Consider the following 16,994-nt stretch of genomic DNA (forward strand, 5'->3'; position numbering starts at 1 on the left):
AAGGCTGCAGCAGCCCAGTGGTGGCAGTAGTAGCTTGCCAGCAGCGGTGCAATGATAGCGTCCTGGCAACAGTGGCAGAGGTGGTGGCACTGGAAGCAGCACAATCAGCAAAAGTGGAGAAGCCACAAGAAGAGGTGAAGGTGGTGGAGATGATGCTCACTAATCACCATGCACTGGAACCGTGGGCCTATAGCTCCCTTGATGAGCCTGAGGGGCCAGGCAAGGGCCCTGATTCAGAAAACCACCCACAATGCTTCTAATCCGCAGCAGATCCAATATAGGTGAATTTAAACTCTTTTTAAAAAGCCAATTAACTGAATGAAATGAAATTTAGAATAAAAATATAGCTAATTAGTAAAATTTTGCTGGGAGAGATCCAAGACATAGCCAGTCCAAGGATAAGGACTGAGTCTAAGCTGGGAGGAGCTAGCACAGAGGGCATGACTTATCAATTTGGTAGACCCCGTCCCTATTGGATACTGGATGGAATAACCCATGTCTGGATGATGTCTTCACCGTCCTGAGAAGGGGCGTATCAGGTAAGTAACCAATGCCCATTCAACCTTCGCCCTGTTGTATTTTGTTAGGTAAGCTCCCCATTGGGAGAGTGAGTACGTTCAGTGAAGCATTGTGAGAGTTGTGTTGGAGAACACACAAACCAGCATACAGAGACACTGCAGTTTAAATAGGCTTTTACTTTTATGGAAATAGAGATATCAGAGTCCATCGAACAGTCCAAGTCATACACAGATAAGACAGTTATCAATGTCTTTCAGTTAATGGATAATCCAAATAAAATAGTGCAGTATCATATAATCAGTTCAGTACTCAAAATTTTGCAGTTGCAAAACTTACAATAGCTCATGGCACTTCCAGCTTCCCAAAACACTCAAATCAATCTAACAAAACAGAGAACTAACAGTCATTCTTGCTCCCTCTTATGGCCAATTGAGGAAAACAGCAACCAATCACATTTTACAGTATGTTTAAAGAAACAAGTACAACATTGTTATATGATTTATATATTGCCAACCCAACCGTTAGAATTATATTCCTAACATATATTGCTTCCTTACTTCATTGTATGGTTACATCTTTGCTAAGTTTAATGGTACTATTTGTTTTTTAATATTTTGACATTTTGTATTGTTATATTTATCTTGTTGTAATTTACCTATAGTTGCTTGATGATGAGATGGAGGCATATAAATTTAATAATAAATAAAAATAAAGTGACGTACTGAAGAAACTGGATTATTTTCTCCAAATCCCTGTTTTTTAAAGCTTCATTTATTTCCCTAACTTTGGGGTTCCATCGTTATTTCAGGCTGGTAGGCTTTGTCTCAAATTTCTATTTTTCTAAATCTGCTTATTCTTTTCATGTTGCTTTAGGTTGGTTGGTAGGAATAAATAAATTGCTGAGAGTTTGCTAAGGGCACAAAATTACTGCTATTGCATATATTGTTTATATTCTTCTATCCAGAATCAGGAAATCCTAAATTTATTTCTCTAATCCCAGAAAACAAGATTGGAATCCCATAAGCTTTATGTTCCCAGTGATGGTTTGAGGACCAAATAGAAATAAAAACACCCATCATAAAAATGCATCACTCTTACCCAGGTATGGTCCACTGATGTAACAAACACTTGATACCTATTGTCACACCAACATCACATAACATATGCTACCCATTGAATTACAAATTGTAGAAAGTGTCAAGTCAGCCACCCTCAGCAACCAAGAAAGAAACCACTTAACTCCATTTCATAGAATTAAGAGTACTTTTACTGGTTATGAAAAGATAGCAGCTAAGCAAAGCAAGATCTGAGGCAAAAGCCTGTAAAATCATACATATCAATATGTGACCCAACCCCCTCCATCTGGTAACCCCATTCCTAGTCCAATCTGCAAATCCCTCAGGTGTCATGTGAGTTCCATCTTCAAAAAACATTGTCAAGTTGGTGTACAGGACAGTTGGCCTTGGCAGGCCCATCCACTATCTCCAGCATGCGCAGTAGATGGTGAGAACAAAAACCCCTTTTTACAATCTCTCCTGTGCTTAAAACTTCCCTTCCCAAATACCATCCCCCCTCCCCATTTCAATGGAAGCCGAAAGCAAGTAGAGAAACAGAGGCTGATAGTAAGTCACTCATAAGCTTTATTCAATATCATCTTTTTATTAGGTATTGTTTATTGTTCAGCTCAGGCCTCATAATAATTATATAACATTTGGGAGAAAAGATGCAAACTAGAAGCCCAGCACCAGATGTTAAGATAGAAAAGATCTCCACAGCAATCATGTATTTTCCTTTGGTGCTTAGATAGGTTGGAACAAAAGAGATCCAAACACTGCAAAAGACCAACATGCTGAAACTGATAAATTTGGCTTCATTGAAACTGTCAGGTAATTTCCTGGCCAAAAATGCCACTATGAAACTCACAATGGATAGAAAGCCCATATAACCCAGAACGCAATAAAACATAATCACTGACCCTTCGTTGCATTCTAATACAATTTCTTCAGTTACCAAATGCAAATCCTCATCTGGGAAGGGTGGAGTAGTCCCCAACCAAAAGGTACAAATACCAGTTTGAACAAATGAACAAGAAAAAGCAATGGCGATAGCTAGTCTTTTCCCTAACCATTCATTCATTCTGGATCCTGGCTTGATAAGCATGAAAGCTAAAATGACTGTGATGGTTTTTGCAAGGACACAACAGATAGCTGCTGAAAACACAACGCTAAACACAGTTTGTCGGAGAAGACAAGTCACTTTATTAGGCTGACCAATGAAGAGCAATGCAGAAAGGAAACAGAGCAGAAGGGAGATGAGAAGGCTGTAGGTCAGGTCCCGGTTGTTGGCTTTAACAATGGGAGTGGCATGGTGCTTTATAAATGTTCCCAGCACCAAAACTGTGATTAATGAAAAGAAAAGTGTTGCAGTGCATAAGCAGATACCCAGTGGCTCTTTATAAGACAAAAAAGTTACAGTTTTGGGAATACAAAAATCACGTTTTTTGTTTGGATATGTTTTGTCTGTGCATTTATAACAGTCGTTCATATCTGAAAAAATGGAAAAGAAATATAATTTAAATCTCATAGCTCTGTTTTAAAATCAGCATTTGTTTGTTTGTTTGTGTAATTAGTTAGTTAGTTAGTTAGTTATAGCTGCACTTCTCACACACTTACAAGTTCAAAACAAGGAATCCCACCAGCTCCCTGTGCCCAAAGAAAACATAGACTCCATTCACTGCGAGCAATAGCAGAGCTCAACCAACCCCTGAACCAAACACCTGGGAAAACAGCTAGATCTTCAGTGTCTTGTAAAAAATTAACAGAGTTTAGGCCACCTGAACCTCTGGAAGTAATGCTGTTCTATGGGACAGGTGATACCACTAAGAAGGCATGACTCCAACAAAATTACATTAGTAGAAAAGACCTGGAACATGGTCTATCTACTCTATCTAATGGGAAAGGTAGAAACAATGAAGAGATGTGGTCTGGTCCTATGCCATGGAAGGCTTTATATATGATGACAAGCACATTACATATAAAGTGAATTGTATTTGGTAACCTAAATCAGACAAGTAATGATTTCAGTAAAAGAGAAACAAATGATATTATAATCAATATATGTTTTCGTAGATTTTCATGGGTGTAGGTATGCTGGTCTTGTATCGGGTCTTTTCCTGAGGTTAATCTCTAAAACTGAACATTTTAACAAGAGAATAATTATGGAAGCTATCAAAATAGAGAAATACTCCCACAACATAACCCAGCTGTTGCAGCACAAAACAACAACTGACACACAACCAGCACCAATCAGCACCAATCCACCAATCATGATACAACCACACAACCAATCATTCCACTCACTGAAACAATGCCAACACTCCACACCGCCCCCCAAGTTTTATAGAAAGACGGCAGCTCCAACCATGCTTTAAGACCAAAACCCAGCCTGAAGATGGCAAGTGAGACCTCACCGAAGTTTTGCTGTGACAATCTCAATCTTACATGGGAAAACACCCGAATACAACAAGACCAGCATACCTACACCCGTGAAAATCTATGAAAAAAATATCTACCTCTACTTACCACTACCTCCATATATAGAGAGGCTGGAGTTTTCGGCTTAAAGTGTGGTTTGAGCTGCCGTCTTTCTATAAATCTTGGTGGGAGTGTGTGGAGTGCTGGCATTGTTTCAGTAAGTAGATTGATTGGCTGTGTGGCTGTATCATGATTGGTAGATTGGTGCTGATTGGTGATGGCTGTGTGTCCATTGTTTTGTGTTTTAGCGGCTGGGTGGTGGGTGGGGCTCGTTTGTTTACCAGGGCTGGTTTCCAGATGTCTCGTAGGTGGGCTGTCACTCTGGCTTAGATATGTTGATGACACTTTTGTGATTTGGCCACACAGGAAAGAAAAATTGGACAACTTCCTCACAAATCTCCTAATCTACAAAAAATCGAATGGTTCCCTAGGACACACCACCTACTGGAAAAAACACACACACCTACTGCTATTTAAATGCACAATCCCAAAACCACCCTGCACAGATCAACTCAGTAGCCAAGACCCTCATCTCCAGAACCAAATGCCTAGCCAACAAAGACCACCTGAAAACTGAATTACACACTCTCACAAACGTATTAATCTCCAATGGATTCCAAAGAAAAACAATTACCAACCTAATCCAAAGGGAGACTCCACTCAAAAACTGAGACACAGAACAGGACAACTGCATCACCCTCCTCCCTTACACCAAAGGCACCATAGATAAAATCAGCAAAATTCTCCACAAACACAATATCAAGACAGCCTTCAACACTGACCAAAAAATACCCAACATCGTAAGAAACCCCAGACAAAATCCAGCTAGAAAACCAAGGAGTCTACCAAACACCATGCAAAATCTGCCCTGCAACATACATAGGACAAATGTAAAGGAGAATAAATGCACGCATCGCAGAACACAAGAACGCAGTCAGAAAAAAAGAAAAAAAATCCTCCCTTTTCCAGCACCTTAAAGCTACAGGACATGAAATTAATTTTGAAGGAACCAAATTAATCTCCAAAACTGAATACTTCAACAAGAGAATAATTATGGAAGCTATCGAAATAGAGAAACACCCCCACAACATAAATAAACGTGATGATACCTCTCACCTACCAGACATCTGGAAACCAGCCCTGGTAAACAAACAAGCCCCATCCACAACCCAGGCTGTTACAGCACAAAATAACAATGGACACACAGCCAGCATCAATCAGCACCAATCTACCAATCATGATACAGCCACACAGCCAATCAATCCACTTACTGAAACAATGCCAGCACTCCACACACCACCACCAAGATTTATAGAAAGACAGCAGCTCCGACCATTCTTTAAATCGAAAAATCCAGCCTGAAAATGGCGAGTGACAAACTCTGATTCTCCCAGAGTTCTCCTTCTTCAGACGAAACTTTTTTAGTCTCCAAATAGCACCTTTGTTAACAGGAGATGGAAATGCTGAATTATATTTCAGATTGTTTATTCTTATGGAGCGTCACAGATTTCCTTCCCCACAATTTGATCCAAAAATTTTCTTTGAGATACAAGTGGTTTTTTTAACTATCATTGAACAGTTAGAAATTGCATATGTGGGTATAGTAAAAACAACACAGGAAATTTAAAATAATTGGGATATTAAAAATAAGAAAAAAGAAAAGGGAAGTTATATTAACCTGTAAAATAGCATGGAAAAATCATAAGATAATAATTTGAGTGGACAAATTTTCTTCTCTTGTTCACTGACAATCAGAACACTTTTAATTGTTTGACAGATATTTTGCTGTGCCTGATATATTTTGCTGTGCCTGATATAATCTGAGCAGTGATATGTGGTGAGGATTACCGTTGGTGAGGCAAGAGCGCAGCAGTGGCGAGAAGCAATGTCCCCACCTCTGTGTCTGACAGCGTCTCGCATTTATGGTGGACATAAACATGAGATGCCTGTCGGACACAGTGGCGGGGGTGTTGCTTCTCGCCGCTGCCACGCTTTGCCGCCTCGTCCCCCCACCTATTCCAATGAACAATCCTGCAGCCAGCCCAACACCGAGTGGGGAGGAGGAGGAGGAGGAGGAGGAGGAGAGCGGTGAGTCCTTGTGCCGGCCGGCAGGCCAGGCAGGGAGCAGGTCGGGCCGGGGGGAGTGGACTGGCTAGCTGGGGAGGGGGATCAGGTAGCCCCCACTGCTGCTGACAGCAGCTTTGGTGTCCTGGCTCCATCCAAGCTGCTTCTCGCTGCCGTTGCGCTCCAATGTCTTGCTCCCCCCGCCTCCTCCGACGAACAATCCTCCACTTTCTTCAGCTCGGATGGTGCCGGGACACCCAAGCTGCTGTCAGCAGCAGCAGGGGCCATCTGTGTGGCCATGATCCCCCCTCCCCATCCAGCCAGCCCACCCACTCCCTGCCCGAACTGCTTCCCGCCTGGCCGGCTGGCCGGCACAAAGACTCACTGCTCTTCTCCTCCTCATCATCATCATTATCTTCCCTGCTCGGTGCTGGGCTGGCTGTAGGCCGGGGCAGTGGGAATGTCGGCACTTGGCAGCTCCCGTGATCCAAAGTGCCCGGAGGGGCACTTTGCATCGCGGGAGCTGCTAAGGCCCAGGTCTGCAGCAAAGGCGCCAAGGCGCCCAGTAGAAAATGCCAGCCAGAGAAGAAATTGCTGCTGAAGAAACAGCAGCTGGCAGCCCAGAGCAACCTCTCCAGAATCACCCTTGATGGAAACTGCCAGATTGCGCAGTCGCTCAAGTGCCCTTGCATAGGCATGATTCGCTGCTCCCAGATCAGGAGGTGGGAGAATCAGTGCCTCCTTTGCATACATTTTTTTTCTTTTTAACCCTTTCTTAACTTTTAAAAGGCAAAAAATTCCTTATGCAAAGGAGGCCCTGAGTTCTCTGGCCTCCTCCCATAGTTAACACTGAGCAGACACCAAGCCACTGTGACTTGGAATCTGGTAGCAACTACCCTGGCTTTAATTATTTTTAAAAAATTCTTTAAAATTCTTTCCTTTCCCTCAGGAGACTGGTGAGGCCCCAGGTCCCCTGCCTCTAGTGACTGCACGTCCCTGAATCTGAGCATGTACTCTTCATAAGTACAAAATTTGGTCTGAAAGTTTCAGATAGTATGATACACACATTAATATTTCTGCCTGATAAATCTTTCAAAAGAAATGAAATAAAATGTCTTTTAAATATAGAAATTACAATGCTCTACATTTTCTTTTGCATGAGATCCATAAAAATTAATTAGAATTGATTGAATTGATTGATTAATTGATTCATTAATTAATTAACCACTGCGCCGAGGTGGCGCAGTGGTTAAATGCAGCACTGCAGGCTACTGCTAGATCAGCAGTTCAGCGGTTCAAATCTCACCGGTTCAGGGTTGACTCAGCCTTCCATCCTTCCGAGGTGGGTAAAATGAGGACCCAGATTGTTGGGGGCAATATGCTGACTCTCTGTAAACCGCTTAGAGAGGGCTGAAAGCCCTATGAAGCGGTATATAAGTCTACTGCTATTGCTATTGCTGATTCATTTTCATTGATTGATTGAAACAATGGATGGAAACTAATCAAGGAGAGAAACAACCTAGAACCCAGGAGAAATTTCCTAACAGTGAGAACAATTAATCAGTTGAATGGCTTGCCTTCAGAAGTTATGAGTGCTTCATCACTGAAGACGTTTTAGAAGAGACTGGACAGCCACTTGTTTGAAATGGTATAGAGTCACCTGCTTAAGTATAGGGTTGGACTAGAAAGACCTCCAAGGTTCCTTCCAACTCTATGATTCTATGTTCTGATTGAATGATATCAAGTTATTCTGGACTCTTAGCAATCACATTGAAAAAAATTTTTCCCCATGATAATTTGTCCCTAAACTTTCAGGTTTTTAAAAGTGCAATCATCACCATTTAACTGAGTCCAAAATTGGGAGGAAGGGGGGGGGTACATGCACTTGGGGAGGGGGGTTTCCATGCATAGAATTGTGGGTGTGGGCCAGTGACGTGCGGTGAAGTTCACAGCCGGTGAGGCAAGGGGGCAGGACCTCTATATTCTCCTCCCCCCACCCCTCCAATCTAGGCAGGACCAAGCCACTCCGGGAAAAAAAACCCTGCCCGCCTCTTGCCTTTGAAGGAGAGGAGGAGGAGGAGGAGGGCTCCTGCTTGGGGAGGGGAGGTTGGACAAGCTGAAGGGTTCATCTCCCCATCGCATAAGGATCGGAGGGCTTGTCTCGGAACCCGCCTCTCCGAGCGTGTGCTCGCTCGCTATAGCTGGGTGAGGGGGGCGGCGGGGGCTTTAAGGCAAGCGTCTGAACACAAGAAATGAATAATCTCCCCGAGCAGCCTCACACACCAGAAGCACCGAGGAGGGCAGCAGCGACTGGCATTGACAGAGCCCCCTACCTCCACCCACCCTCGCGCGCCAGGATTTTCCTTGTGGCATTTCGCCATCCACCCCCTCACCCCAGCTGCAGCTGAGGAGAGGGAGGAAAGCCAAGGAGAGCCCCCCTTTCCCATGCAAAGCCCCCTTAAAGTAGAGAACAAGCCCGCTCTATGACGGACAGGCGCGCTGGCACTTTAAAGTGCATGCCAGCACTTTAGCTTGTCCCTCGGCCGCCATTCAGCGAAACATGTTTCACTGAATGGCGGCCGAGATCTAAACTGCCAGCTTCCCTTCGCGCCGGCCCGCCATTCAGTGAAACATGTCCTGGTTTGTGGCCGGGCTGCACGCTTGCACTTTAAAGTGCATGCCGCCCGGCCACAAACCAGGACATGTTTCGCTCTATGGCGCACCGAGGCGGCATGGCTTTAAAAAATAAAAAAATGAAATGAAAAATAAAAAATGAAAAATGAAAAATAATAAATGAAAAATGAAAAATAAAAATAGATGTGCTAGCCCGCACACCAGCAGAGGCAGGTAAAAAAAAAACCACACACACACGCACATACACATAATAAAAACAAATTACATTTATTTACATTACAAATAAATTGAATTCCTCCCCCCCTCCCTCTGACCCACATACCTTCCAGCTGCGTCGAAAATGCTAGATTTGGTCTAGCCAGGGCCAGGCAGGCTAGGCTAGTTGCTGCTAGAGTCACCACGTGGATGACTCTGCTTAAACATTTTAAAATAGGCTCTAAACAAAGTGCCCTCTGCAGGAGGAGGCGGGAGTATCACGTGCCTCATTTGCATACATAATTTTCGCGTTTTAACCCTTGGTTGACACTTAAAAGGCAAAAAAATCCTTATGCAAAGGAGGCCCATAGTTCTCTAGCCTCCTCCTATTAACTGCACTAAGGAGACTCAGAGTCACTATGACTTAGAGTTTGGGAGCAACTACCTTGGCCTTTTTAATTATTTTGAAAATAGTTTATTTTCCCTCAGGAGACTGGTGAGGCCCCGCCTCCCCTGCCTTTAGTGACTGCACGTCACTGGTGTGGGCATGAACTTTTGGCACACAATGGGAAAAAGGTTAGCCATCACTGTCCTATACTATTGTGAAAGATGGATATTGATGCTGTACAAATATTCAAGGGGGTGATTTGTTTAGTAAACATTGAACAAGTCATCTCTTGAAACTGGTTCATATTGAAGTATGCAAAACTGTTTTCTTTGCATATCCTTGGAGAAGCCTGTTGTTTGGATTTGTCAACTGGCCAATGGGACAAAAGAAGAAGTTCTGAATGATTCAAATGACAGAATTACATCAAAATAAATTGCATTGCTTCTCCTCGAGAGCCGAGGTGGTGCAGTAGTTAGAGTGCAGCACTGCAGGCTACTTCAGCTGACTGCAGTTCTGCAGTTCGGCTGTTCAAATCTCACCGGCTCAAGGTTGACTCAGCCTTCCATCCTTCCGAGGTGGGTAAAATGAGGACCCGGATTGTTGGGGGCAATATGCTGACTCTTTAAACTGCTTAGAGAGGGCTGAAAGCCCTATGAAGCGGTATATAAGTCTAACTGCTATTGCTATTGCTTTGCTGGGACAAAGAAATTCATATTGTCTCTGTAGTACAAGCTTATTTGTCCAGGAAAGTCTAAATAATTTTGCACAGATTTAATTAATACATTTGCACCAAATATGCCTTACCTTTCTCATCAGCTATCTTCCCTTCCGGACATGGGATGCAATCATAACAGCAAAATGGTTCTCCTTCCTTTACTTTCTTGCTGGATCCCGGAGAACAGCTTTCACTGCACACAGAAATAGGTTGTGTCTAATTAAAAACACAGTAAAAATATAGTATAAGTATATTTCAAATTGTACAGATACTACCATAAATCCAAGGTACTAGACAAAGTATCACTATGTTTATTTGTACTTGATATGAAGATCTATATTTTTTTCTTATTTTTCCTTTTTTTCCTTTGCAGTACATTCTACTTTTTACTTTTATTTTTTCTGACTTTAGTTGGTATTATATTTGTATTATTTTTTTAGAAAAACAATAAATTATTTTTTAAAAAAAACATTAGCCAGAATATTTCTGGGGGGGAAATCTAACTAAGTTTCATTTCAGGGATAAAATTATATTTAAAAAAAATAAACCTGGGAGAGGAACAGATATAAAGCTCAAGCCATTAAGGAAGTTCATTACATATAAATCCATCACATACCTAATAACACTGTGTACAGAATAACACTATGACCAATATTCATTCTCTCCCCCTCCCTCTTTCATCTTCATTGATAAAATATAGTAAAATAGATTAACTATTTCACTGATTTCCTCAACATTTCACATTTTAGTAGCTGAATCTTCTTACCTGATTGAACCAACTATGCCATGTGATAGCATCCTCCCTGATGATCAGCTTTTGATCTGCTGGAGTCTGAGGATCCACCCTGCCAACCTTCACTCTTGATTTGTTTGAGGAAGTAATCCAATTGATCACGTCAAATCCAGCAACTACTTCTCCATTCTGATTGAAGGCAATTTTATCCCCAGCACTGTTGTTAAATGAGACACTTTTCAGAAAGGGATGGAGCTGGATTGAAGGAGGAAAAGCAAAATTTAGAAGAGGCTGTAAAAAGTCTTTAATGGCATAACTAGAAAAAAAAGCATGGCTTCTTTGATGATGGAGGAAGCCTAGTGGAAGAAAAGTATATTTTATGAAGCAGAGATGCCAAAGAAGTAAACTAAATTGGATGATCCTAACTAAATCCTATGGATTTAAGAGAAATTTGATCAATTTATATTTTTCTAGACAGTTACCAAGTCCTAATGTCTAAAGCTATACATAGCTATACATAGACTGGAACATATTTGAATATGTTTCATTCTGTTGTTTTTGTTGCTATTGCTGTCATTATGACTGCTATAGTTAAGATTCATTGCATAGTCAGCCAAATGTTCCAAATGTATTTGGCATTTTATCCACTTTTCAGTTCTTTCAAAGGACCTGGGATAGACAGAGTATTGATGGTGTTAGAAGTATTGTTGCAGGGTATAAACTGTTGGAGCAAAGCTGTCTTTTACCATTGACTGATGGTGCCTTTGTCAATTCTGAGTATTTAACTGGTGCTCCAATTGTTTTGGGATATCACCCAAGGTGCCTATTGCTATTGGTACTACATTTGCTTTCTTTTGCCATAATCATTTTATTTCTATTTGCAAGTCTTTATATTTTGTTGTCGTCTTCAGTTTTTTTCTCTTATATTTTGCTGTGTTCAGGTACTGCCATGTCCTGTTATAATTATGGCCAAATTAATGTCCATAGTATAATTGACTGAACATTGACTCTTATGATTCAGACCCAGACAAAGAGTCACAAATGTATTTCCATAAAATGTATGTTGTATTTGTAAAGAATTTGTAAAATTTCCTGCTCTAAATTCAGGAATGTGACTGACCACTGGAATACTTTTCATTGTGATATGGTATAGGGCTTTCTGAGCAATTAGGATCAACCATACATTTGGGCTGGGCTTGAGTTAGATGTGAGCAACAGTAATATGAAGAATAAGGCATGAGAAGAATATGGAAAGCATGATGAAATGAAAGTATGTTAAAACTAATACTGGGAAGGAAAGTATGGTGTGTTCAGTCATACACAAAGTTTTCTAAGAGCCAAGTAAAAGATGTGAAAGAAAATTGAGCCATCCAAGATCAGAGGAGGTAGCGAAGTTTTTGGTCTGCTGAGGAGTGAGCCTGATTCAAGATCAGGAACACTAGACAGATACAAAAGAGATACAGTAATAGACAAAGTTTCTTTCAGCAAATTTGAAACAGGAATTCTGAGTTTTAAATTTCCTCCCAGCTGGGTGGGTCTATGTAGTACCTGCCAAAATTGTATACGCTGTCCTTTCCTGTGTCTTTTCACCATTGTTTTTTTGTCTTTGAATCTGAATAATGACATTTGCAGAGCATGAGCTACTGCATAGATGGTATTGTAGAGGCTATAGCTATGGCCAGTCATGCTCATTTCAAAGAATGAGTCAGGAAGGCTCTCCAGCTTCTCCTTCCCTGAACAAATATTCTTCATGTAATTGCCTCCAGTTCCATTTGGGAGCCTACAATTGAAGGCAACTTCCCAGAAGGTCTTTATAAAATCATCTTCAGGTACATGGAAAGGATTTTGTCTCTCAAGAAATTGGGAAAATCCTGGTATGTAACTAACATGAATTGTGAAAACTAGGGAGCCATCAAACAATTCTTCATTCCAGTCCTTTTGGTAGATGAATGAAGTTTGTTCCACCTGAGCTGTTCTTATCCACACTTTACCTTGAAGTGTATGGTCCTCCAATAAAATTGCAATCCATCTAAAATATGTCATAGAATAAGATTCTCCATAGGCCAAAATGATGTTTGCTTTTGTCTGTATTAGTTTATGTCGTATCTTTTCTCCCTCTTTCATCATTTTATCAAATGCAATAGCATATCTTAGTGTAGGGATTCTTTCAATGAGGGCAAAACAAACACCCCGCTGTGAAAACATTTGAACAATGGTTTGTAGAAATCTTTCTCCATTTTCATTATCCATCACAATGATCCCAACCCATATCCATCTGAAATGCAGGAGCAAAGCAAGAATTCCCTCATACTGAAGAGCCTCCTGAGGAATCATTTGATAGGAAGAAATGCTTTCAGCTTCCTTATTTCTCACAGAAGCAGGAGTATAGATCAACTGAATATTTATATGTAAAGGAAAAGATTGAAAGAATACTTTACATTTTGCTTTCAAATATTCAAAAACCTTCACTCTCAGCACCTACTTTAAGTATTTTTCATTAATTATTCTTGTACTTTGATTGAGTGGAAAATAAGAAAATACTACAAGTTGTAGGTGGAAGGTTATCATACAAATGAATGTTTAAGTAGATGTGTTATAATTTTAGGAATGCAACCTTTGTTGCTTTTCTTTATTTTCTCTATATTTTATTTATCTGATTTATTCCTATATGCATCTGTTATTTATGCTTCTGAAATACAACACTTTATTTTACCTTTACTAAATTTAATCAAAATATTTTTAAAAAACACTTCATATACTTTATTATTTAAACTGAGGAAATACTAACCAGCCACAAAAGTCAATAAATTTTCAGGATCATTGTTGCAAGGAATATTTGAAAAGATAAACACTTTATACAACATATGAATTATCTGTGTTAAAGGTTAGGAATATATAATTTTGCAAGTAAATTAAAAAGAATTTAAACATTGGCACTGGTTATGAAAGTTAGCCATAGGATCAGACCTTTGCTTATAACAAAAATGAAACCACTGATTTCTAATACTATTATTTAATTTGCCTCTAATTTTATGTGCTTTTAAATTTCAGTGTCCAATCCATAAAACAGAATCTATATAGGCAAACACTCATACTGAAGGCATCAACATACTGAACATATACATAGATTATTAATGAAAACATTTAGACTTTACCTGTGGAATCTTGTAGGTATTTACAAGAGTTGCAACATGAAGGGAAGTTTGGGCATCAAGACCACCAATGATTGCTATAACATTATTCTGAGCATCACATGAATAGTTGGGGACAAATTTCTCAAAAGAAGATATAAGAAGCAATGTGGCATGATAAGTCCACTGTGCATTGAAATAACTGTCATAAATTCGGAAACCCAGGGTAAGATTAGTCAAGATCAGAGGTGTTTCATTGATTTCCTTTACTGCAAATGTCAAGGCCAGGATATGCTGATAATTCTTAAGCAATAAACTAGAAGAAGAATTACAACTCATATTGGAAGTAAAAATTACTTTAAAAAAATAATTGTCACTATCACTGATCTACATTATGTTCATTAGAAGTTATTAGTATTTAATCTGTTTTTTATGGAAATCATTAACATAAGGTATGATAACCATTAAAAAATCAACCTCAATAAGGTTAATCAGTATTTTATATAAAATAAATATTTCTGAAGTATTTGCAAAATAATTATTATTTTAGCAATGAAAGACAAGGCATTTTTCTACTCATATCCCCAATTTTGTATTATACACATTCATTCTTTATAATATTTTAATTCTACTAACTGTGTATTAATAAGTACAGCAAAAAAACATTTCCATTTTTAATAGTGATAACAGAATAAATTGAGAGTAAGAAAAATTCTATTTATTTAATATTATAAATGTGAACCTCATGAAATAAGCTGTGATATGTCAATGCAGTAATTTACATTGGGGAAATAACATCTGGCAAAATTTGTAACTATATTCCAAACATCTGGCTCTGCCTTATGAAGTTGGCTGCATGACTGATTTACTGCCTACCCACATGGCCTTCCTTAACTACATTAATATTAATCCTTACTTGAAATCATCAACTGATGCTGGCAGAGGATATTCTATGAACTCTATTTCATTATTAGATAAAATGAAATTTTGAGATACAACGACACCAATTATGTAGTCTCCTTCCTGATGATACTTGTGGATTGGGTTGTGTGGATGATTGATTCTGCATCCTACAAAATAAGGCTCACATGTCGTATGAGGAATCATCACTAGTAGCAAGAGGTGTAATACCATCATCCTAAGTGAATCTTTTCTCATTATTTTTCCACTTATAATACCTTCATAACAGTCCAAAATTATGGTGAGTTGATATTAACATGAATTTATCATGTTAAATTTAGAGAGTGTAAATGTTAAACCACCAGCCATATCCTTGCCTATTCTTCACTTGTGACAATTAGTAGACAAAGCTATGCATTCTCTATAACCCATGTTGTTATTGTAAAATGGATTCCATAGAGGATGACTACAAAAACATTAATTATAGCAGTCTATAATTCAATAATTAAACAAAAAAGCAATCTTCAAAAAATACATATGAAAATTAAGGAAAAAAACAATTGTTGTCACATATTCTGAACAGAAGTCCTCTCTTCTACTTAAATGGAAAAGAATGATCAGAATCAGAATAGAGCTGGAAGGTACTTTGGAAGTCTTCTAGTTCAACTCCCTGCTCAAGCAGATCTTATACAGTTTCAGACAAGTGACTTTCCAGTCTGTTCTTTAAAACTTCCAGTGTTGAAGCACCGACAACTTCAGAAGGCAAACTGTTCCACTGGTTAATTGTCCCGATTATTAGGAAGTTTCTCCTTAATTCCATGTTGCTTCTCTCCTTGATTAGTTTCCATCCATTGTTTCTTGTCTTGCCTATAGGTGCTTTGTTAAATAAATTGACCCCCTCCTCTTTGTGGCAACCTTGTGGCAATATTGGAATACTGCTATCATGTCCCGTCCCATCCCCCTAGTCCTTCTTTTCTCTAGACTAGCCAAATCTGCAATCATTCTTCCTATGTTTAAGTCTCCAGGCCTTTAATTATATTACTTGCTCTTCTTTGCACTTTTTCCAAAGTCTCTACAACTTTTTTTATAATATGGTGACCAAAACTGGATGTAGTATTCCTGGTTTGATCTTACTAAAACTTTATAAAGTGGTACTCCATGTGATTTTGATTCTTTCTATCTGTTTAAAAAGCCAAAGATTGTATTAGCTTTTTTTGGCTGCTGCCACACAGTACTTGTTCATGTTTTCATGATCGTCCATTAGGACTCCAAGGTCTCTCTCATACTTATTGTTTTTGAGCCAGGTTTTGCCTAATCTGTACTTGTACCTTTGGTTTTTCTTGTCCAGGAAAAAAACCTTGCTTTTCTCCACATTAAATTCCATTTTGTTGGATAGGGCCCATTGTTAAAGTCTTTTTTAAAAATGATCCTGAGCTTGTTTTCTGAGTTATTTGCTATTTCTGCCAGTATAGTGTCATCTGAAAATTTGATGAGTTCCCTTTCTATTTCCTCATCTACAGTAAGTCATTTATAAAGATATTAAGAGTGCTGGGCCTAAGATACAACCTTATGGTACCCAACTGCTTACTTTCCTCCATGTAGATGTAGTATCATTAGAAACTACTCATTGAGTATCTGAGCAGAGTTTTTCACAAACTTATTATTTTGGTGGTAATCGTGCAGACTAAAATTATAAGTGAATAATAAAATTGTGCTCTATAAATATTGCAACATACATGATGAAATATGAGGAAGTGGTATCATAATATATGACTACTGATCTTTACTGATTATCTTATAACTTTAATGAAGTCTTTCCCACAGTCAGCACTTCATGAGTGGAACTACATTGACATATGTAAGTGGCTCCTCTCAAAGTTCCCCCTTTCTTAATTAGTTTTCAATATAATTGGCAGAAATTATGACTATATTAAATAAAAGAGTAAAATGTATTCATAGCACTGACCATCAATGTGGTGTGGCAGAAAAAAACTAAGCAAGAGATAATAGCAGTCCTTTTCCACACCACTTAAATGGATAGTCTTAGCTGCTATTGGACACAAAGTGATGGAGGTAACAGAAAGGAACATTTGGATTGGATTTATTTCATTTATATGCCGCCCTTTTCCCCGAAGGGGACTCAGGGCGGCTCACAATTCAGTCAGGGAAAGGGGTACAGACA

The 16,994-nt window shown here is 39.3% G+C and overlaps 1 protein-coding gene across 1 annotated transcript; it reads right to left on the reverse strand.

Moving 5' to 3' along the window:
* Nucleotides 1-2,169: 2,169 nt before the first annotated feature.
* Nucleotides 2,170-15,046, reverse strand: LOC116521562 (vomeronasal type-2 receptor 26-like). The gene is made up of 6 exons (XM_032236220.1): nucleotides 14,829-15,046; nucleotides 13,937-14,228; nucleotides 12,330-13,175; nucleotides 10,815-11,036; nucleotides 10,138-10,264; nucleotides 2,170-3,065 (listed from the first exon to the last, which is right to left on the reverse strand). Exons 1-6 carry the CDS (start codon nucleotides 15,044-15,046, stop codon nucleotides 2,170-2,172), a joined length of 2,601 nt encoding a protein of 866 aa, XP_032092111.1.
* Nucleotides 15,047-16,994: the final 1,948 nt, after the last annotated feature.

Source organism: Thamnophis elegans, chromosome Z (assembly GCF_009769535.1).
Source record: "Thamnophis elegans isolate rThaEle1 chromosome Z, rThaEle1.pri, whole genome shotgun sequence".
NCBI classification, from domain to species: domain Eukaryota; kingdom Metazoa; phylum Chordata; class Lepidosauria; order Squamata; family Colubridae; genus Thamnophis; species Thamnophis elegans.